Source organism: Porites lutea, chromosome 6 (assembly GCF_958299795.1).
Source record: "Porites lutea chromosome 6, jaPorLute2.1, whole genome shotgun sequence".
NCBI lineage: Eukaryota > Metazoa > Cnidaria > Anthozoa > Scleractinia > Poritidae > Porites > Porites lutea.
Window position 1 is genome coordinate 15,014,052 of NC_133206.1, and position 22,754 is coordinate 15,036,805.

The 22,754-nt window shown below is 39.1% G+C and overlaps 5 protein-coding genes and 1 long non-coding RNA gene across 6 annotated transcripts in view; 3 read left to right on the plus strand and 3 right to left on the minus strand.

Moving 5' to 3' along the window:
- LOC140941070 (uncharacterized) overlaps positions 1-760 on the minus strand; it is a 13,347-nt gene extending 12,587 nt beyond the window's left edge. Inside the window, exon 1 of the mRNA XM_073390028.1 lies at positions 587-760. Within this exon, the coding sequence (XP_073246129.1) occupies positions 587-645 (59 nt within the window). The 5' untranslated portion in view covers positions 646-760. The remainder of the gene's footprint in view (positions 1-586) is intronic.
- Positions 761-8,135: 7,375 nt separating this feature from the next.
- LOC140942355 (uncharacterized) lies at positions 8,136-11,513 on the minus strand. The gene is made up of 2 exons (XR_012166535.1): positions 10,762-11,513; positions 8,136-8,279 (listed from the first exon to the last, which is right to left on the minus strand). It is a non-coding gene; the product is annotated as an uncharacterized lncRNA (long non-coding RNA).
- A 157-nt stretch (positions 11,514-11,670) lies between these two features.
- LOC140940509 (protein N-terminal asparagine amidohydrolase-like) lies at positions 11,671-12,835 on the plus strand. Its single transcript, XM_073389490.1, has one exon. The coding sequence runs from the start codon at positions 11,771-11,773 to the stop codon at positions 12,713-12,715; it is 945 nt and encodes a 314-aa protein (XP_073245591.1). The 5' UTR covers positions 11,671-11,770; the 3' UTR covers positions 12,716-12,835.
- A 358-nt stretch (positions 12,836-13,193) lies between these two features.
- Positions 13,194-14,034, plus strand: LOC140941422 (uncharacterized). The gene has a single exon (XM_073390421.1). The coding sequence runs from the start codon at positions 13,250-13,252 to the stop codon at positions 13,988-13,990; it is 741 nt and encodes a 246-aa protein (XP_073246522.1). The 5' UTR covers positions 13,194-13,249; the 3' UTR covers positions 13,991-14,034.
- A 3,449-nt stretch (positions 14,035-17,483) lies between these two features.
- On the minus strand, positions 17,484-21,545 carry LOC140941165 (uncharacterized). The gene is made up of 2 exons (XM_073390139.1): positions 21,458-21,545; positions 17,484-18,499 (listed from the first exon to the last, which is right to left on the minus strand). Exon 2 carries the CDS (start codon positions 18,490-18,492, stop codon positions 17,782-17,784), a length of 711 nt encoding a protein of 236 aa, XP_073246240.1. The 5' UTR covers positions 18,493-18,499; positions 21,458-21,545; the 3' UTR covers positions 17,484-17,781.
- Positions 21,546-21,583: 38 nt separating this feature from the next.
- On the plus strand, positions 21,584-22,748 carry LOC140940115 (uncharacterized). The gene has a single exon (XM_073389006.1). It carries the CDS (start codon positions 21,659-21,661, stop codon positions 22,655-22,657), a length of 999 nt encoding a protein of 332 aa, XP_073245107.1. The 5' UTR covers positions 21,584-21,658; the 3' UTR covers positions 22,658-22,748.
- The last annotated feature ends 6 nt before the right edge of the window (positions 22,749-22,754 follow it).

Here is a 22,754-nt window from a genome sequence, read left to right on the forward strand (position 1 = left end):
AACACATCCTTATAACACGGTTACTTGAAGAGAAAGTACCTCACTTATATATTCTGTTATAATTAAGATGCACGAAAAAGGGACGAAAATTTTTGCAACTACTGGAATAAACTTACATTTTTGTGTTGAATAATAAATTAACCCTTAGGAACTTTCCACACCGTGTTTTTGCTTTGATCGAAACCTTGCTGAGAAAAAACACTGACTTTACCAACATATAAACCGGTAAAAAGCTTAACGTGATATAATTTCAACGAAAAGAAATAATAGCTGCCAGCTTAATAAAATCCTACGAAACTTTCACGCTTTCGGTGGGCAATGAATTGAAAATTGAGAAAGCCGCTTGTCGCACGAGGTTGCGGCAGCACTCCCGAAAACGCCACAAATATTTCTTTTCTACGCCAAAGATTTCGGCATTAATGTATAAACATACTTCAGAAGCTCGGGTAAGCCATTTTCTCAAGGAAAATATTTCCCACAAACCGAAAGATTTAGCTGCTAAATGAACCAAACAGGGTTGTCTAAAAACTAATCTAAACGATGGTTGTTTCCTGTCAAGTATTCTGCCCGTCGCATTAAATCTTACCTTTTTCGCTCTGAACGACTACCTGGATCAAATGAACGACCTCTGTCGTAACGAGACATAATAATGAACTGTTATCTGAAGAGAGTCTTGATCAAACTTGGGCAAATTTGACAAAATGTACGAGACGATTACGAAGACACGGTCCTCGCCGGTAAAATGGATGAAAAGGGAAGATCGATGACGCAGGCGGCCATGAGTTCTCGAGTAACTGATTGTTGATTGGTCAATTCATTATTACGTAATCGTTAGTTTGGCGCGCGGCCCTGTTGGTCTTTTACATGCGTCCATACCGCATCCATGCTTGCTAGCAGACGGCCTCTTTTCCATTGAAAATATAAAAGCTTGAAAATATTTCTTTGCGTATCGCTCTCCTATGTTTCAGGGTTGATGGAAAGTATGACAGTGACTTTGTCGCTGATTGTTGATTGTCTTGATCATCCTGTTCATTATTCTTATGTAATCGTTCGTTTGACGGGTTGTCTTTGAACGTGGTTTTGTTCGACAAGGAAGTATTTGTATTTTTTGATATTTCTGTTTAGGAAAAAAATCCTAAAATACATACACCCATTACATTGCAATATATAGGAGACTCTGCTTATTAGGGATTTACAACCTTCCCTAAATGAAAATGTCAGCAATGAAAAACTTTACCTTTTTTAATATGCATTCTTTTTCTCAGTGGATGCAAATTTTTTACTAATCTTTTGTCTATTTAATTAGTTCTACATTTAAATTTCTGTTGTTATTCAACAGTTTATTAATTCTGAAGATGTATGTTGGAACATGCAAAACGTCAAGTTCAAGTCTTTCTTTCTTTCCAGAAATGCGTTTATATTCCCTTATGTTTATCACCGCAGTTTGCTTTTTGTTTTCTTCTTAGACTTATTGAGATGGCCAAAACACAAAAGTATCTGCATACCCCTGTTTGCATTATCTGTTCGGAGAAGAAAATATTGCCTATAATTTTCTATTGCTTGAGGAAGGCTAGAATGATTTCTAGATGATCTTTCCATTCAGGTACAATTTTCGAAGCTTATTTACTATGTTCCCTACTTCTCACATTTTAGGCTAATTTTCGTAGAAAAAGGAAACCTAATAAACTTTTTGGATTCAAAAATGTGACGGAGAGAGGAATAAGAGCAATTCTCTCTTTCGTAAAACTTTCAATTGCATCTAAAATTTTGGGGAAAATAATACTGAAGCCCTAGTGTTTTCGAGAAGATTCAGGAGAGAAGATTCAATTTCCCCTAGGATAAACGAACAGATAAAATTAATATTTCATAGCGCCGTTTAGAATGCATTTCTAGATATCTAAAAGTACTCTGGATAGACTAAAGAAAGTTTCAATACATTTAGGAGGAACCTATCGTCGGGTGCCCCTGTGTTTTTGTAGGACAAAGGACAAAATGCACACGCTGTCTTCAATAGAGCAAATCAGGGGCGGATCCAGGATTTTTTTGAGGAGGGGGTGCACTCGTCTCTTGCTCTAGTTCAACACCAATAAACCACATAGTTTTTTCTTTTTGCAGAATACCAGCTGTATTAGAAAACCGCAGGTCATCTCAGGGGCGGGTGGGGGGGGGTGCGCACCCCCTGCACCCTCCCCTAGATCCGCCCGTGCAAATTTACGTCATAGTAATCGCTTTTGTAGGAGTACAAACATATTTCATGGAAGCAAATCAAACTAATCGTGCAGGCAATTTGAAGGGGAATAACCTTTTAATTGTAATAAGGACAGACTCGCGTGAAATCATACACCCTTTTTAGGACAGATTCTCTCTCTATATCCTGTTTAGGAGATAGAGGTCAAAACGAGGTTGATCGGTTCCTTCTTATGACTCCCTTAGTAAGAGATATATGGGGCACTGATTATTAGGGACGTATTCAAAACCAGTCCAGGGGCCATCCCTGCAGACCTAGTCCATGGACCCCTCCGTGGACCCGGTTCATGGACTACCCCTATGGACCACCCCTAATTTTTGCAGATGAGTCTTACCAGAGGTCTAAATGAATTCTAGGAACCTTTAATGAACAAAACTGCTGTAAATTTATATTATCAGGCTTGCATATGATACACCCGTTCAAATTTGTGGTAAGTGGGAAGTAGTCTCCTACGCAGACGTTTTTTTGTGTGTGTGTGTTGTCATATTTCATACCCTCCCCAGACTTCCCCTAACATGATGGCCCGGCCCACGGAAACGTTTCTCCATCGGCAAACTTATTCACTCCTGCTTACGGATCAAGCACAAGATGACCTACATATAATCGTTACGTCCACAAAGCTTGCCAGATGTTAAACTACGAGTAGTCCCCCATTTTTCCTCAGGGATAGTAGAGCAAGCGAAACGCGAGCGCGCGTGAAAATCACCCCACGTGAGAAAGGCGAGACGCGTGTCGCCTTTTCTCCCGTGAGGTGATTTTTAACGCACAGTCGCGTTTTAATTTTCGCTCGCTCTACTATTTCTGAGGACAAATGGGGGACTACTCGTAGTCTAGCCAGATGTCTGTCCAACCACTTTGTTTGAAATGGGAAAGAGGGTGGAACGAGGGGGGTCCATGGACCAGGGGTTATTAGGGACAAACTAGTCCGCGTAGCCAGCGTTTCCGTTTGGTTTCGGAGCAAAAAAAGACCATGGAAAGAGATTTTCGGTTTTGACCGTACGAGAAATGAAACGAGAACCAAAAAATGAAAGAGGGGGTAGGGGGAAGGGAAGGGGAAGGAAACCTTTTCCTTTCTTTCTTCCCCAGCCCCTCCCCGCTCTTTTACTTGCGCCATTTTCGCTCAGTCTTTGACTCTTGTTCCTCATTCTTTGCTCCTAAACCGCACGGAAACGCTTGCCACGCAGGCTAGGGACAAACTTGCGCCCTGAACACTCCAAATGAGACCAAAATCTGCAATTTACAACGTCAAAAGTCGACCAACGTCCTTATCTTTTCAACCAGGAGGGGTAGAAAGGAAAAAAGGGAAAAGGGAGGGGAGTCAAGAGGGGAGTTGAGAGGGGAGTCCCTTACCCTCTCTCCCCATTCCCTCTTCCTTTTTCCCTTCCTCCCAATCTCCTACCCGTTTCGAGGCCTCTCGCCGCCTGCTACCATCGTGGGCGCATCGCAGGGGGGGGCCCACGACTCCAATAGCGTTCGGTACTTGTTTCGTGTACCTATGATCCACCGATTTATGACATCACATCCGGTTGCAGAGTTGCTGCTCTGTTTTCGCGCGAAGCACCAAGATGGACGCTCGATGCCATTTGGTTTTCTCGTTATTTTTACCCACAGGCTAACGGAATTATGTATCTTGAATGCCGAGAATGTTGAGAAGGTATCTAGCCGGCCTTTCAAGCAAATTTCATGACCAAACAAAGAAGTTTTAGTATTATTTTAACGATAAATAACATGCAACTGCGGGGAATGTCATGGCGAGTCTTGAGATGTTTTAAAACGAGTGTCGTTAACGTTTTGCGGCTTTTGCGGCGTCTGATTTAGAGAAGTCATCAAACAAAATATAATTTCCTGAGCGGAATAGAATGGAAAAAACGCCGATGGCCACAGTTTAAAGTGTTCACCGCTGGAAGGTTGTTATCACGCCCCGTAAAGTTGCAAAAACTTCTACTCAACTGCATGGTTTTGAGGGATGTCATGGCGAGTCTTTCGCTCTTTGTAATCGAGCGTCACTCAAGAGTTTGGCTTTTGCGGCTTCTGATTCATCGAAGTCATCAATCAAAATTGCCTATCCTGAGCGGAATGGAAAGGGCAAAACGCCGGTGGTCATAGTTTAAAGTGTCAACTGCTTGAAGGCGTTATCACTGGACGTAAAGTTGCTGAAAGCTCTACGCAACTGTCCTGTCATGGCGAGTCTTTCGCTGTTTCAAAACGAGTGTCCGCTCAAAGGGTTGGCTGTTGTAGCTTCTGATTTACCGAGATTGTCAAACAAAATAGCCTGTCCTGAGTGGAATAGATTGGAGAAAAAGCTGATAGTCACAGTTTAAAGTGTTGATTGCTGGAAGGCTTTATCACTCGTCGTAAAGTTGCTCAAAGCTCTTCACTGTACGGTTTGAGCAATGTAATGGTGAGTCTTTCTGTCACTCAAGATTTTAGCTTTTGCATCTTCTGATTCACCGAAGTCATCAATCAAAATACCCTATCCTGAGCGAAGTACCGTGGAGAAAAAGCCTATGCTCACAGTTACAGTGTTAACAGCTGGAAGGCTTTGCCAGTTGACGTAAAGTTGCTGAAAGCTCTACTCAACTGATTTCGAAACGGTCACATGTTGCGAGCTTCTGGAAGGTTAGTGTTGGATTTTTAGCATTTAAAGATTTTTTAGCCTTTGAAGATTTATGTTTAGAACAAGAGTTAAGCCCAAAAGTAGTCCAATTTGTCATTATCTGAGAGAAATCAAGAAAGTTTGTGCCCTTCCTTTTTTTCTAAGCTTGCAAGTGTAACATACATGAAAAGAAACCCTTATGCACTACTAGTCATATTGTGAAAATGACTAGTTTGAAATTACCCCTTATCTTAACTGATAACTACAACACTTATTTAACAATGAATCGCTCCCGAACATGTGTTGATTGGTTCTTGACCTTTAAAGCAAAAAAAAAAACATACTACGACTTACAGTGATTATAGTTATAAAATTAATTAGTAAAGTAAAAAAGAGTGAAATTTATAAAGTGAAAAAACAAACTGCTGGTTTAACTGTTTTATTAGAGGTTTGAAGTTCTGGAGGGATCACTAGAGGTGTAATATGAGACTCAATAAGAGGTCTAGTTACTTTAGAACACGTTAGAAGAAATGTGTAAGTTTTTCCTGCAGCAAAACACATATTTTGGCTTGGTAATTATTACTTGTATTTCTTGATGTAAATTGCATTTTATGAATTATTAATAAGTTTCAGTTAGGGTCATTCATAATGCTGTACTGCACCTTATTTTATTTGACGATTATCTAAGGTATAAAAAATGAATTTTGTGTATTTTTAAAGACTTGAATATAAACTTACTTTTGAATTTATAAACAATATATATTTAAAACCTACACTGTAAGTCTGGTTGTCAGTGTAGCCTGTTGCAGACATAATCTATTGCCAGTTAGTAACATCTGCAAAGCCGTGCCAATATTCTGGGCTCCCAATCCCAATGTGTTTCGATATTCCCTTCAATAATGGTATTTTTAACAGGCCAATCATAGCACATATGCAAGTGCTAGTTTACAGGTGGGCCAGGGGGTGCCCACAACCAGGATTTCAGTGCTGTCTCACAGGGGGACTTAACCAGAAGTTTAGTTCTGTCTGTTGCACAGGCTAGTCCTCTGGGCATTAATGTTTAAATTATGTATTTTATTTTGCTTAGCTGGGAAGACAAAAATAGATGACAGAAGAGCACAAACAAGAAAATATCAAGAAGTATTAAAAAGTATATCTACCACACAACTCGTAAAGAGAGATAAAAGTCAATGAGGACAAAGATGTTAATAAATGGTGAGTACAACTCACTGTCAAATATTAAAGTTGAAAGGAAGGAAGAATGCTGACATTTCAAGGGGTACACTTTTCTGGTTTACAGAAAATCTGCAGCAACAGAAGACACTGAAATCATGTTGAGCTGGTTCAGGATGTCAATTCTGTTTCGATGGAATCCTCTGACAGTGTCTAGGCCAGTGTACAGTAGTGTGCTTCGAAGCTGGTCCTTGGTAAGACATTTCCTGACTTTACATGCCAACTCTCTTTCAAGGACCTCAAGGATAAGTGTCTGTTTCCCTGACATTCACTTTCTTGTCAGGGATCAGCAGTATTTAACTAGACAACTGTGTTAACTGTAGTTTTTTTGGTAAGACTTAAAAAACTTCACAGGAAAGACTGAAACTAATGATCTTGCACTAGGAAGCTTTGAAGAAATCAAGGTTTCTAAGGGGGAAGGGGGTGTGCAGCACTGTCTGCTGCACATATTTCCCTCGGAGATAAGAAGGCAAACACCCTAGATGCAACTATAGGAAACCAAACTAAGCTTGAATTTCATAGAGAGTATTCAATCACGTGGCTTGCATCTATGCAAATTTCTTGGAACAAAAGAAATCATTTGCATAAGAAAAGAGTTCAACTCCCACAGGATTAGTTTGGGACACCAACATGGCTGCCGTGACGTCATGTGCATACTCTCTATACTTTAATCAGTTTCACATGTTTAGTTTCCATCCCTAAGCATTCTGTTCCTCCTGTGGAAAGGAGTTGGTGGTAGTGTTATGACAATTTCATCCCTTAGTGTTCTTCATCCTTCAATTAATCAGTTAGAGTAAAGGATTGTTAATATGATCCTGATTAGGAGAAGAAAGCTTTCTATTAAAGGCACCATGGTCTAGAGGACTAAATGTAAATTCCCTATCTGACCTCACTGACATGGAGAAACAAAAAAGGGATGGGCTGACACCCAGCATAGTGATGTGCAGTATTAAGCTCAACAAGGATACAGGAAAAATCCACAACTAAGAAACTGGTTTTTAAGAACCTGTCAGGCTAATTTTCCAGCTAGGCTGTCTTTATAAAAGAGCACTCAAATTTGAAACAGGTTATTAATCATAACCATTACAATTTCCTCAAATTTGATTGGTGCATTAACTGCTTTATTTTTCTTTAATCATTGTGTATGGTTGTAATCAGACAGTTGGCTGTAGTCAGACAGTTGCCTGTAATCAGACAATTACATTAGCCAATCATTTTAAGTGCACTGAGCTAAATCCACCAATCACAGAAGTTATTACAATAACCATAGCAACAATCACTTACCCAAACAAACTGGGGATTAATCCAAAATGGATGAATATGCAACATATAGGCAGTGTCTCCCCCAGTAATATTTTCCCTTATTTTGGACATTTAGTATGAACAAATGCTATTTCTCCAAAAAGGAATGCATATATTTCCTTGGAAATTGTAACGGTTACAGGACTTTGTTTTGTCAAATTCAATCTGTAATCATACTCATGATTAAACAAATCCGACTCCTGCTTCGTGGTTGTCCAATTTTGTAACGTGTATGATTACAGACCGAATTGGACTCCACTCAGCCCTATTACCATTATTTATAAAATCTCTAAGAAAAAACTTCTGCACAGTGTACACTTGGGAAAGTAAGATAAGTCAACATACAGGGTCCTCTTTTGAGACATAGGTGTCCAATAATATTTATCATTTAATACTCCGACTGCAATGCAATGGTATACAGGTTTTACATATACTAAGGAAAGAGCTGAATGCCACTAAATACTTTTAGCTCAAAGTTACAAAGTTTTTTTTTTTTTTCAGAAAATAAGGACCTATTTGAGACTGAACCTAAATAGCCTAAATCTGTGCTAATTGGTTTTTATGTAAAAACCTGACTTGTTTAGGCTAACTTGGAAAAATACAGATTCTTAGTTGCAGGTTTTTACTAGTAACTAAATTTGATGGGAAAAGGATTATCAAAAATTAACATAGCGAGATGAGCTTATTTACAACTCCATCTTTCAGACCTACAATTTATTTAAGGCTGTCTTATAAAGGAACAACAAGAACAGCATGTGCTTTTTGTCAGCTTTAATGAATTCCAGACTATTTAAATGATCTGTTTAGAAAATCCTCTTAACAGATGGAATAGTAAAATGTGAATTAATAAATCATTTCATCAAACTGTCTTCTGCTTTCCTCTTGCCAAACCATCTTTCCCTACAGAGGAGCAAAGGTTGTAGCAAATATCAGAAAAATAAAAAAAAGACAAGAGGCTACACCTGAAACCCCTCTTTACTGTTACTTTAACACCAAAGGAAGAAGGTTGTAGTACTTCTATACAGGTATGTGCCATGGAATAGGAGGTGGGTTTTGAGATGATCAGTCTTTATGGTACACTACTTGGCTTGGCTTTCTGATCCTTTGGTAGGGTTCCTTTGTGAAATTATACTAGCTCATCGTCAGTACATAAACTTCAGGGATTTCAAAATGTTTTAAAGTATCTGGAGGCTGGGGGTGGGGGGGGGGGGGGGACTACAGAATTGCTGGCAACATACAATCAAGTAGCTGATGGAACTCCAGTGGTCACCAGCTTGTTTTGAAACCACTGAAACCTCTGTTTAAAACTGAAGATACATTGATGGGATCAAGATATGAACTTGAGCCTAGAGCTACTGAACAATAAAAAATACTCTTTTTATGCAAATCAAGCTGTTTGAAGATTGAAATAGGAGTGTAAACACTTTTTGACACAAAAACGATGTTTATAATTATCTACATTTACCCAATATTTCCTAGACCTTCACTTGTTGGGGGATTGTGTGTTAAAACAACTCGGAACATTGCATTGAAAGCCTGTTGTCAAGGATACAACTAAGAAGAGATGGTATTTACAACATACCTAGACTGTATTTTTCAGTAGATACTGGAAAAGAATCAAGAATGCATTGTGAATCCAAGCATTAAGATTTTGAGCCAAATACAGGGTCAAAAGACATTAGTCAATAAAAAGGAATGTGGATATTTTTTGGGAAAAAGGAAATCAATACAGCTTGAATGTCTCAGGGCTGGTTTGCATGTTTCTAAAATCCATACATGTAATTTATTGATAATATTTTGATGTTTCTTTTTTTAGAACAATAATATCATTGATCAATCAAATAAAGTAGGTGAATAAAAGTTCAGTATTTCCTTTAACACTAGAAGAAAAACTGTTGTATACATACTAATAATTTATACACAGCTGTATATCGTTATTATTGTGGTTCAATTTTATCCCTGGATAATTTTACTTTCCTTTGTGTCATACTCATTATCATACATTTTCATAACCCAGAAAACAGGAAAAATTTAAATTGAAGTATGAAGAAAAAAATAAATATACCGTCCATGTATGGCCAAAAGAAAAAAAAAATGATCACTGGTTCACTCAAAGCTGCACTGGGTGACTGTTTCTCCTAAAAAGGTTTGAACTCTCTGTTGGATACTCCCTTTTGCCCCACCAGCTACAGGTACATACCCCTCCCCCCTCCCCCCTCAGGCATGCCATTCAACATAGATACTGTACTAAAAGAAGACCACTGTCAACCTTATTGAAAAGTTACCGAGTAAAAACATTGTTACTAGGAAAAAGAAAAACCATTCTACTGAAGTGAATTATTGCAGTATCCTTCAAATTTTGGTTCCATTGCTTACATGTATTGTTTCTAGTAACAAAAAGTGCAAGTCTTTAGATGAAAGTTTCACGTTACAGAACAAAAACTATCCTTTCTTTTTCCAGGGAGGCCGTTTTCTCCCAACAACTCCCTACCAGGTAGAAATTTCATTCAAGTTTCATATTACATACTTTTTGTTTGTTTTGGCCATGAAGACCCTCTCTCCTTACAACTTTTAAGGATCCTAGAATCAAACAATGCAAATATCCCTTATGCACAACTGTCTTACAATATAGATTTTTATGCTCAGCAAGGGAAAATTGGCAAAAAAGTATACTTCCAGTCCTTCACACATAATTGAACTGTCTATCCCCTACTACACAGAGAGAAATAACTGGCAATGTAATTTTGCTTATCTGTGCAAATTAAGTTTGCTGTCATTAAGTTTCACAATCCCCCATAAGCAACCATGCAGTCTGTCTGGAGGTGTGCTGTTACCACCCCTGAAATGCCCTTAGCAAAACCCTTGCATGCCTCCCTCTAAAACAATAAATTATGATCACAGCAGTTGCAGGCATGTGGTATCTTTCTGGTATACTATCGTACTCAAAAGAGACTACTAGTAATAATAATTGATCAGCAAGATTATTGTTTTGGTTATGATATTGTTCTTCTTGGCTGTAGCCCCTCTTAATATCTCCACCTCTCTTGGGGCACCACCTCCCAAAGCAAACGACCTATTCTCTGTCACATTTTTTCTATTTTATGTGTTTCTTACTCAATAAAATACAGTTTTAGAGATCCGGTAGAAAGTGCTGTGAGAAAAAGGGTAGTTCTTTAGGATGTTTTACTGCCCTTTCCTAATAGTACCACCTGTTCTTTGAGAATTCCTCTTTCATCAACCATTTAAAAAATTTGATATCTAATTCTCTTAACAAAAGCTCACGCTCTAACATTGAATAACTCTAATATTTCTTTACTCTACGTTCCTTGTAATTCTCTCACGTGCACTAAAAGAAAAATCCTGGATCAGCAAACCTACTAACCTTAACTATGCGACACCATGCCAGAGGGTGTTCGAACAGTAGAAGACCGAGCCCCTGCAAAAACTTTACGTCGAGTGGCAAAGCCTTCCAGCTGTTAACACTTTAAACTGTGACCACAAGCTTTTTCCCCACGGTATTTAGCTCAGGATAGGCAATTTTGATTGACGACTTCGATGAATCCGAAGCCGCAAAAGCCAAACTCTTGAGTGACGCACGATTACAAACAGCAAAAGACTCGCCATGACATTCCTCAAAACCGTGCAGTTGAGTGGAAGTTTCTGCAACTTTACGGGGCGTGATAACAACCTTCCAGCGGTGAACACTTTAAACTGTGGCCATCGGCGTTTTTTCCATTCTATTCCGCTCAGGAAATTATATTTTGATTGATGAATTCTCTAAATCAGAGGCCGCAAAAGCCGCAAAACGTTAACGACACTCGTTTTGAAACATCGCAAGACTCGCCATGACATTCCTCGCAGCTGCATGATATTTATCGTTAAAATAATACTAAAACTTCTTTGTTTGGTCATGACATTTGCTTGAAAGGCCGGCTAGATACCTTTTCAACATTCTCGGTATTCAAGATACATAATTCCGTTAGCCTTTGGGTTAAAATAACGAAGAAACCAAATAGCACTGGGCGTCCATCTTTGTGCCTCGCGCGAAAACAGAGGAGCAACTCTGAAACCGGATGTGATGTCATAAATCGGTGGATCATAGGTACACGAAATTTCGCTAAGTCGTGGGCCCCCCCCTGGCGCATCGTCTCTCGAGACAGTTTTCTCCTTTTTCCGCGCATTGCATGATGGACGTTATTTCATTCCCCGGATTCCCTTCGGATTCCCAAGGTAAGTAACGAAGTAGCCTGAGATGGGAAACGAAAATTGAGCCTGATCTCAGGTTAGCAACGAAGAAGGAAGTTGAAAAAATTGTGTTGTGTCTACAGCTACACAACCTAGGACTCAATTTCAACCGTTGTAGACAGTTTAGCTTAAGCTATAAACTCGGGATGCCGTTGATAGTTGATGGTAAGACTGAGGACTCACGATTTCGTTCATCCGCTGATTTTGCCAAAAAGTATCCGCATTTCAAGGAAATTGCCGAGGAATTTTGTAAGAAGCCCATCAGAAAAACTGGAAGTGGAGGTCTTCTTTATGTCACTCAAGGAGAATTTGCAACTGTTGCACGTGATGATGAAAATGTTACTGTTATTGGGTCGGAAGATGCGACAACTTGCCATATAATCGTTTTACAGAACACATCATCTGGTGTGACTAGTTTAGGACACTTTGATGGCCATGATACATGCAATGGAATTAAGAACATGATTTCGTCTGTCAAGTCCAGCTCCCCAGACCACAAAAGTGGACAGATACTACTACATCTGTTTGGGGGATTTTTAGATGACAGAGGGACTTCTAACAATCTTACAACTTCCATATTGGAAGTTATACAGAGTCAGGGTGAACCCATTCACTTGAGTTCTGCCTGTGTGACAGAATTTAATGATACAGTAGAAGTGGGTTTACACAAACCCCGCATTTATGGAGTCGGTGTTACTGTCCAAGATGGTCACATTTTTCCGGCAACTTTTCTAGACAAAGGACCAGATGAGTTCATAAGGCATGCTCGAACCTTCACCGCGGCAGAAAACATGGTAGAAATTTACAACTCTTCCTACAAAGAACTGCGGATCACGCCATATGAATACAAAAATGATGTTATTATACCCTATATTCCATTCTTTTTGAAGGCATCTGACGAGTTCATACTTGAGAATCTATCCACATCACCACATTGTGAACCCCCTGACTTTGTAGCTACTATAAAAGGAACTTTGAAACATATTTTATCTCACCCAAAACCTTTAGTGACTGTGTTTCCTCAAGGAAGGCCACGCATTTATAAACGCCAACCAGGAAATGAATGTTGGGCTGCAGCTGTTGATGGTTAAAAAAGCAAGGGTACCTCTTACATACAAGTTCAGAAACTGCTGAATCAGTCTTAAATATGATAATTTAAATGGAAACTGAAATTTGCTTGAAGGAAATGCAACATTGTTGCACAAAAGGAGTTTTATGAGTTTCTCCCTTCTTTCATCTTTAAAAACCACATGCCACTTGTATGTGGCTCGCACACTTTGTTAACCATCCTTAAACAGTCCTCTTATAATACCGTAAAATTCCGAAAATAAGCCCCTCCAAGGCCCCCAAACCAGTAATGCAAAAAACCCTCTGTTAAATCGCCCTCCAAATATAAGCCCCCTGGGGACTTGTACTTGGAAAGTTGCCCTCAAATATATAGTGAAACAAGGCAAAAATGGTAGATTTATTCCCAGCTATAAGGCTAGCACAATCGATTTTGGAACGCAAATTTCCCTCGGTAGATAAGCCCCTCCGAATATAAGCCCCTCAAAAAGGGCCTTTGAAAAATATAAGCCCCAGTGCTTATTTTCGGAATTTTACGGTATGTTAAACCATATTCTTTCATGTCAGACAGGTTCAATCCAGTTGATATGTCTGCTGAGGTCTCCCCAAAGCTTTACTGTGCCTGGTTTTGCCCCTTTGCACAACGAGCATGGATTGCTTTGCTGGCAAAGGGCACAGAATTTGAGTACATAGAGCAAGATCCTTACAACAAAACCCCAGAATGGTTGGCCGTCAATCCTCGTGGAATGGTACCAGTCATTGTGCATAATAATAAATCCGTTTATGAAAGCTCAGTGTGTATTGAGTACGTAGATGAAGCCTGGCCTAGTGAACCAAGATTGCTGCCTGAAGATCCGTACGAGAGAGCACATGCCAGAATCTGGGGAGACTTCATTAGCAAGAAGATAGTGCCATTATTTTATGCTCTTCTGATGAAACAAGGTAAAGATGAGCAAGAGGAAATCAAACCTCAGTTGACAAGTCATTTTCTCACCTTTACAAAAGCAATGCATCCTACAGGACCATTCTTTCAGGGGGAAAAGCTTCTGTATGTCGACATCATGCTAGCCCCTTATGCTGCGAGGTTTAACATTCTGAAGCACTATCGAGGCTTTGAGTTGCCACAAAGCAGTGAGTTTGAAAGGTTCCACAAGTGGTGGGAAGCTGTCAAGAATGATCCTGCTGTAAAAAATACCTTACAGGATGATGAAAAATTAATTGCCTCTTACAAAAGATATGCTGATGGGAGTGCCAAATCTCAAGTTGGTGATGCTATTAGGAAAGGTGGACCAATGCCTTGACATTGTTAAACAGTCCATTTCTGAGCACCTTTTACTGTGTTTTTCAAATTGAGCAGAAATGTGAAGTCTTTGATAGGAAAATAATTTTCTGTTCTTATTTAAATCAAACTTATTTTTATGTGAAAGGCATTGCACTTTTCTTCATTTAATTTTTGAAATTGAGGGGTTTGGAATTCAGAAATGGCCTTTTAAACCTTTTTTTTCTAAGGTGACCTTCATACTGGAGGACTCTGATTAAGTGCTTTGAAAATATCTAGATTTTTTTGTGCACTTCTAATAACTGTACGTGGTAATGATTTCAGGCAATTTTTTGCTCATATGAGTTCCTTTTTGTTGAGGCAGGCTTTATATGATGTTGGGGTCACAAGGATAAAAGTGTGTTGCCACTAAAAAAGAATGCTTCAAAATTGATTTTTCAGCCAAAGCACTAGTACTGCTAATCTTTGTGTAGGGCCATTTTAGTTTTTCTTCCTTTATTTAGGTATGTAGTACCTAAACAATCTGCCAAAACATAGGCAAAACAATCTGTCTTGGTGTTGTGGAAACTGCAGTCAAAGGTTTTGGAGAAAAAATACACAAAACTCAATATCTTTTTGTAACATTTTGTGAAATAAACAACCCATGACACAAAAGCATCAAAGAGGTTTCATTTGAATGGTAACACCATAGGGTTTCATCAAGAGTTACTGTGCAAGTCAAAAACTGAGAACACCTTAGGTAACTGGCTTTTTTTCATGAAAGGCAATAACCCTTCAGAAATATTTCTGGTGTTCCCAGTATCTGAGTTTCACAGTAAAAGGTCTGTCCTGATGTGTTAGGGTAGACTTTCTCAAAGTCCTTCGCTTCTCGTTTCCAGTTCCGGTAGTAACCCCAGCACGATCGCTTTGCTGCCAAAAACATAAAGATTTCTAGCTTGTGCTTTGCACTCAAGAAAAATTTTGAGCTCAACTTGTGGGCAAGTTTAGTGTCAGGGTAGTCTTTGCGGTTTTTGTACTGTTCAGGGCAACCTTTTTTTCTTTTATTAGTAAGGTCATTTTTACCACCAGATCTTTTGCAAGTGTCGTTTACAGCCTTGTTCATGAGAGGTTGTTTTTGGCATTGAACATTGAATCTTGCATCAACGAGTAGTATATCATAACTGGGCTGGGCTGTAAGTATCTAGGAGGAAAACATTACTTTAAAAAGTCATAATTTCTTCCAATATTGTTTAAAGTATGTTTTTTTTTGTATGTCTTATGCAATCAAAATGTTTAGGGTATTAAATCTTGGGGATTGGTGAAGGTTTTCAACCAATGCCAAAAGCACCCTGTCACATTACAGAGATTGCATCATTTATATTTTTAAACATGGTATCATTCAAACTAACAAAAAAGATTTACTCTTCCATCGAGCCGTGTGTTACATTGTAAATGCTAGTAAAAAATAATACTAAAATAATCATGAAGAATTTAGCCATTTTAGAATGTAATGTAGAAACACTATTATATGAAAAAAAAAAAAGATTCAAACCTTTTATCATTAAAGCACGAGCTTTGTTCATGGACAAAACTATTGGTAAATTTAACTCATTGACTTTATTAATTGTTTTATTAAAATCACTTAACACTGATGCAAGCATGCATGCAACTCACAATTAAAGGGAAGAACTCGTTTTCCTCGGTTTGCAACCCCTTCCTGAGGAAAATAAGGCAGTAACAACTTATAGTCTGTGCTTTTTCTGGAATAAAATTAATATTTAACAAGGATATGCAATGTCCAGTGTCCCATGGTTTCTTAGTTTTGCTACTGGCATGGGCACTTAGGAAAACTAGTTTTCATTTCCCCCTGGTCTCTTTATGTGTGCTAAGTTTCAAACATCAATTTCAAGAAAAGAAACTCAGTTAAACCACTCATTTCAGTAGACATGGGTGGGGAATGCAGGACAAAGTATGTGGGAGGGCTAGAAACCAGTCAGCTTATGAACAGACGCCACAAAGACAAGTACTTAGAAAAAGTATTATAATACTTTCACATAGAGCGGTTTTCATTTGAGTGTCGAAAAGTAATTGGTTTTGCACTTTCTACACGATGCGATTGGCTTAAAAGATTCGCGCCACCTTTTCATCCAATCAGAAGTGAAACCAAAGCCAATTGTGACGCGCTCGCATGCATTTTCCCGCGCTTTGCGTCAGCCACATGTAATTACTTCGAGTTTTGATTGGTTCAATGTCTTGTCTGTGTCCTATGTGATTGGCCAGAGTAATTACTGTGGTTTTGGTTTTACGACACTCAAACGAAAACCACTCTATAATACTTTCACATATTACAATACACCTAAAGAACATCTAAATAACAAAAAAAGAAAACAAGGCTTGGAACACAACTACTTACACTAAAAACAGAAGATTGTAGTAATAAATAATGTTTTCATGCATCAGGCCTCAGACCCAAGGCGACAAGACTGTTGAGAATATAATCATGTGGTAGAAAAAACTGGCATAATGTGTGCACAATAGCTAACAAATGTACTAAATGCACTAAACTGATTGAATTTCATCAGTGGCAGATCCAGCCAAAGGGCCTTTTTACTTATTTTTAGATCAAACTGACTGCCCCTACCCCCCCCCCCCTGGGGGGGGGGGGACTCCCATATGAAATAGACGGGGATGCTCGTTGGAAATTTTGAATTTAACCCCTAAAGGAGACCATCTGGGCGTGGCTCAAGCTTTTTGTGACCCCTAAAGGAGACCAATCTGGGCGTGGCTTAAGCAAATTTTGACGGCTAAAAGAGACCGCTTAAAAACACACAAATACGACATGCAATGAGTTTTAATGATACAAAGATATAATCATCAAATGCTTTTATCTAAAAGTAGTTTTTAAAAGCATTGTCATAAATCTCAAGTTCTTCGCGGAACCCTAAACAAGACCTTGGCAGCTTAAAATATTAGCGCTTTGCCCGGAACACCCTAAGCGAGACCAAAATCCAAAATTTACTCCCCTAAGCGAGACGACAAGCATCCCCGTCTGTTTCATATGGGAGTCCCCCCCCCCGGGCCCTACCCCCACCTAGCTCTTATTTGAAGGTCTGGATCTGCCACTGTTCATTACAGATTTTTACATCAAATTTTGGTAACAAATGTATCCCCAACCAAAATGGGATACAAGGACGACTTAAATTACACATTCTGTCAAGAGAAACCACTTAGATCTTACAGCATTACAATGCTAAAACAACTGCTCAAGAAATAATAGCCCTGAAATCTGACAAAAACGACGCAATTATTAAAGTGAGCAATGTGGAAAGAAATCAATAAGGAAAGGAAATAGATTTTAGTACATAAACACCAATGAAATACCAGGCGAGCTTTCACGCAAAAACACGATATCTTCACTCATGAAAATAACATGTTATCTTCACATGAGAAAAGATGACGATTGGTATGGCTACATGATCAATTGCACATTTTGAAGCAAAAACATATTTCACTGGTATTTAATTGGTGTTTGTATAATAAACTTGTTCACTCTTGAAATATTTTTTTACACTATGAAGACAAATGTTGTATTTCTGTGCACCATGTAATATGTAATCTCTATTACTCTACATTTACTTTAATTACTAACACTTGATAATTATTGTCCTACTTGCTTTCAAAGATTGTCAGACAAGCAGTGCATACAAGGTATTTATTTTTTAGCTTATGAGCATAACAATGTTTCTTTGTAGTCTGTATGAACATGCAGTTCTGTATGCATGATCAGTTTACATTTATATGGAGTAAAAGAAGTAAAGTGGCCTTGCCTCAAGTTTAAGGGATAGTCTTTCCCTTACGGACTGCATCTGCAAGCTCAGACTTTGCATTTCCTTCAGCATAAGGCTTAGCATCTGCCAGAACCCTACTTTCTTCCTGCTGCACTGGTTTAACACAAGGATGATTCTTCACAGCTTCTGCCCATACATGATATCTTCTGTATTCATCTGTCCGCGGGATTTCAAAGTTACGGTAATGCTTTAAAATATAAATCCTGTATGACCAAGGTGCAAACATAATATCTACATAACCCAATTCCTTGCCAAGGAAAAATGGACCTTCTGGATCCATTGCTTTAGTGAACTCTAGAAGATTGGCCAAGAACTGTTCCCTGCCTTCACTCTGTTCCTCTGGGGACTGTTTCACAAGGAACTTGTAATAGGGTGGAATGAGTTTCTTAGACACAAAGTCACCCCACATGCGAGCTTTTGCTCTTTGATAAGGATCTTTGGGCAACAATCTTGGTTCACTAGGCCAGGATTCGTCAATATACTCAATACAGACATGGCTTTCATAGATGGATTTGCCATTATGTACAATAACAGGTATCAGGCCACGGGGATTTATGGCAAGCCAATCTGGAGATTTGTTGTAAGGATCTTGTTCTATGTACTCGAAGTCCATGCCCTTTGTCAGCATGGAAATCCATGCTCTGTGAGCAAATGGGCAGAACCAGGCACAGTGTAGCTTGGGTTTGCTTTCTGCCATATTTCAGCTGCAAAAGAATAAATAATAGGGCCATTTATCCAAGGAAAAATAAGATGCGTCTTACATAGGATGCGTCTTAAATAAAACCCGAACTTTCCGTATAAATGGCACATTTCGTCTAAAATAAGACGCGTCTTATTTTAGAACAGCCCTTAACACCTGTTCTTAGATAAGACGCGTCTTAGTTAAGACAAGAAAAACTTTGTATAAATGACCTTCGCGTCTTACATAAGACGCAAACGCATAGTATGCATACGTTAATTTTTGGCGCGCCACGTTGGATTGCTGTTGCTACAGGCAAAATTCACATGAAAACGAGTCAAGAACAGAAATAAGACGTGAACCATTTATACGAGTTGTTCTCATCTTAGATAAGACATGCTCGTATAAATGGTACAGTTCGTGTCTTATTTAAGATGCGTCTTATTTTTCCTCATATAAATGGCCCTAATGTCACTTGCTGGGGCAGGGAGCGGGGGGTGTGGGGGGGGGGGGGACGAGAGTTTCTCACCAAAGTTCTGTACAGGGAGGCTCTGCCCCAAGGTCCAACCCCTCACCCTTTTATATACTATTTTTGACAGAAAAGTTACTCCTTTTATGTACCTTTTATTGACAAAAGGTACTCCTTTCACATACCTAGTTTAGAACACTACATCCCTTTTAACTGCTGTAATTGCACTGTCTTTAACCCTTCAAGCCCCAGTATCAACATACAAATTCTCCAAACTGATCTCCATACATTTCGTTGAAGAATTAATTGAGAGAATTTGATAATAGATCAAGGCATTTTCTCTTGGGTGATCATTTTATTAATTCTCATAACAAATCTCTTGACAATGTATGGACATTGTTAGGAGAAAATTGATCTTGGTCACTATTGGGACTTAAAGGGTTAAAATATGTCTAAATAAATTACACAACCAGAAAGCTTTCTCAACTTTTTCACAGCCATAAAATAGATCTGTTTGCCCTTTTGGGCCTATTTTGAGTCCAAAATGACAGATTTCCCTATACTTTCATATACTTCAGCTGATGAAATCTCTGCCCTCTCCAATACATGAAGCCTGAAAATGGTAACCTACCTGTGTATTTATAAGCAATTATAGGGAGTACCCCTCCACCCCACAGTGTCAGTCACTGTCTGTTACATGTCTTTTTGACCTTTTGGAAAATTACCTTGGGATGGGTTGAAAATTAGAAGTGAATGGTCTAGAAAGTCAAATGTCAAGAATTTTCACTTTTTGTCTATGGGGTTCTCCGTTTCAAAAATGACAAGGGTGCTTGGGGGTACTCCCTGGGCTCCACCTAAAAGGGTACCTTTCACATCATCATCATCATCTTTTTTCATCATTTGTAATATTTGATATGCCTGATGTTTGTAACTGTGTACAAATAATTATTATCTATAGTTACACAGTTACAAACATCAGGCAAATCAAATTAGTAAGTATTTCCATCAGTGTAATAGAGGAATCACTGAGGACTATGTATTCAGATTATGACGAAAAACTTAGAAAAAAAAACTAATTAAAGCCTGTTTTTCATGAATGCTGTGTTGGAATTAATTAACAATTGTCGAAAATTAGTTAGAGATGCTGCTTGCCTGACAGCTGAAGGCAGACTGCACCAGAGGACTGCACCACTGTAGCTAAAGCTATTTTTTGTGGCAAGGGAATTGCAACCTTATTCTCAGAATTATACAAATTGTAAAAAGTAATCATATCACCCCGCGGAATGAATTTAGAGGACAAATACCTGGGTCAGGGCATGAGGCCATTTAAAGATTTATGGACCATCTCAGCCTTTAGTTTTTGACCTCGAGTTTCTAAATTGTCTAAACCTAATTTTTTAATTAGTTGGTTGGCGTCAGCATCATAACTGGATTGAGTAAGGATACGGGCTACCTGATTTTGAAGTCTGTAATTTTTCAGATAATGTTTTGGCACAGTTACCCCAAACAACACTACAATAGTTGAGGCAGGATTGAGATGACCCATGATAGATATTATGCAGGGTTGTAGAAGGAACACAGTGGCTAATTCATTTTTAATAGATCCAATGCCAGAAGAAATCTTTTTTGATATTGCCTTGATATGATATATTACTCCACGTTAAATTTTCATCAATTAATACACCAAGAGACTTGGTAAAATTGACCCTGTTTAATTGTGTACCATAAATTCCCAAACCTGGGAGAACAGATAGGTACAGGTTTCAGGTACATAAAAGGTAGGAATTTACAAGTTGAAGTTGTAGGAAAATCTGCCATTTTAAAAAAGAACTATATATAATATAATTTTAAACGAGGTACCTATGGCTGTCTCATTTTGATTTTGATGTCTGCCTGTGTCAAAATGGGTATTCCGTCAAAAATGGTACATAAAAGGGTTGGACCTCTGGGCAGCGCTTCCTAAGTACATGTCCCTATCCCCCACTACTCCCGCACCTACCCCCGGGAACCGAGCCCAGGATCATTCCCGGGGAGGGCCAATACGAGGGCACCTTCTATTTGTCAGAACTGACCGGCCAGACCATTCCCATCGAAATGAGAATTTCACTTTTAATCAAAACTATCCAGCCAGATCAGCCAAATCCTATAGTTAAGATAGTATGCACGAAGAAGATGGTTTTCAGCTGTGGTTTTTCAGCAAATACCCTTTGGAAAAAGCCGATTTCACTTGCTAACTGACTGGTCCAGCAATGGTACAGCGGGCCATTTCTGACAAATGGAAAGCGCCTTCAGTGCCAAAATAGTCCACAGCTTCAGAACTTTTTTCGAAAGACACTGGATGTTCAGTTCTTGAATGAACAAGAGAAAACTTTATAACCGCTGGCGGGGGGTTGACATTTGGGGCTCGGTGTGAGAGAGTTTGGTCCAGACTTGCAGGAAAAAGAGCGTTCTTCTGCGACAATAATTGTTTACAAAACTTGAACGTCAGGGGAAGGAAATAACAGCTTGACTCACCTCCAATCACTGCAAATAGTACTCTGCAAAGTCATGAATCAAAGCATATGCATGGGATCGGCGGGGAGGTTGGGTTGTGGTTTCCCAGAGTACTTTGCAAGCTCATGGTAAACACACGTTGCGTCATTTGTTTAGGAAAAAAAGAAGTACTGCAACCACCTTTCTTTTATAAAAGCAAATGTATTGTTCCTGAATCCAAAAATGTTCGAGATCACAAAACGTCTACAGCAGGCTAGCCAGGCGGCAAATCCACAGGAACATCTGGAAGAAGAGCATGTCAAAGCCGGTCGAAATGCTGAAATCTCGTTGGCATCTTCTTTGCGCCTGAAAAGTGGACTTGACAAAACTTCGCTGTTTTGTTGCCTGAGAATTCCAGACAAGTATAAAGCTAGGAAGAGAGAGATTGATGTCGTTGTGGTCAATGGTGATGGGATCTTTTGCATCGAGGTGAAATGTTGGAGTGGTTCTGTTACGTGTAGCGATGATAAATCAAAGTGGATACAGACAAAAACACGACAGGTCTCGACTACCTCCTTTTCGACCAACCACATTGAACACGAAAATAGTGTTACAGAGACTCAAAACAAAGCCCGTTTGCTTAGAGATCATCTAAGCAGGCAAGATATTTTCGTTTCAGAGAAGTTATTTCGTAGTCGAGTTGTATTCTGCAACTCAAACGTTGAACTGGACGATACAATTTCGAACGATCCCGCGGTTGTAAAACCGGGTGACCATGACAAATTCATTCAAAGCTTTAGCCGGGGCTACTTAAAAAGTTTGCAAGACGCTATTGTTCCTTCTTGGGCTTCAGGCAGGCTGTCCTACTTGCAGTTAAGCCAGATAAAAGCTGTGCTTTCCTCGACAAGCACTTGGGATGTGATACAATTAAACGGAGGAAAGCAACTCTACGGTGATTTCAAAGAATGCCCTGGGGTTTTCCTCGATCGACAGAAATGTGAAGCACTAGTGTTTTCGCATCAGAGGAATCGTGCCTTAAGTATGACTTGGGCTTTGCTTGGATACAGTCCGCAAGTTTCGGTCTCTTTGCTGGAGCGAGGTGGAGCTGGTTGGTTATGGGATGCATATTACGCTTCTTTGAAAATTCCCCACAATACGGACGTTGTTTTTCGCATTTGCGGAGAAGAAATGGACTCGAAGATACCAGCGAACGACATTGAGCGTATAGTAATCAGCATCTGAAATATCTACAATAAAACTTTATAAGCCCTAGTGAAGTGTTATTTGTAATGGACAACGGACAAGGAAGCGTAATATATTTTTGTGGGAATAACAATTT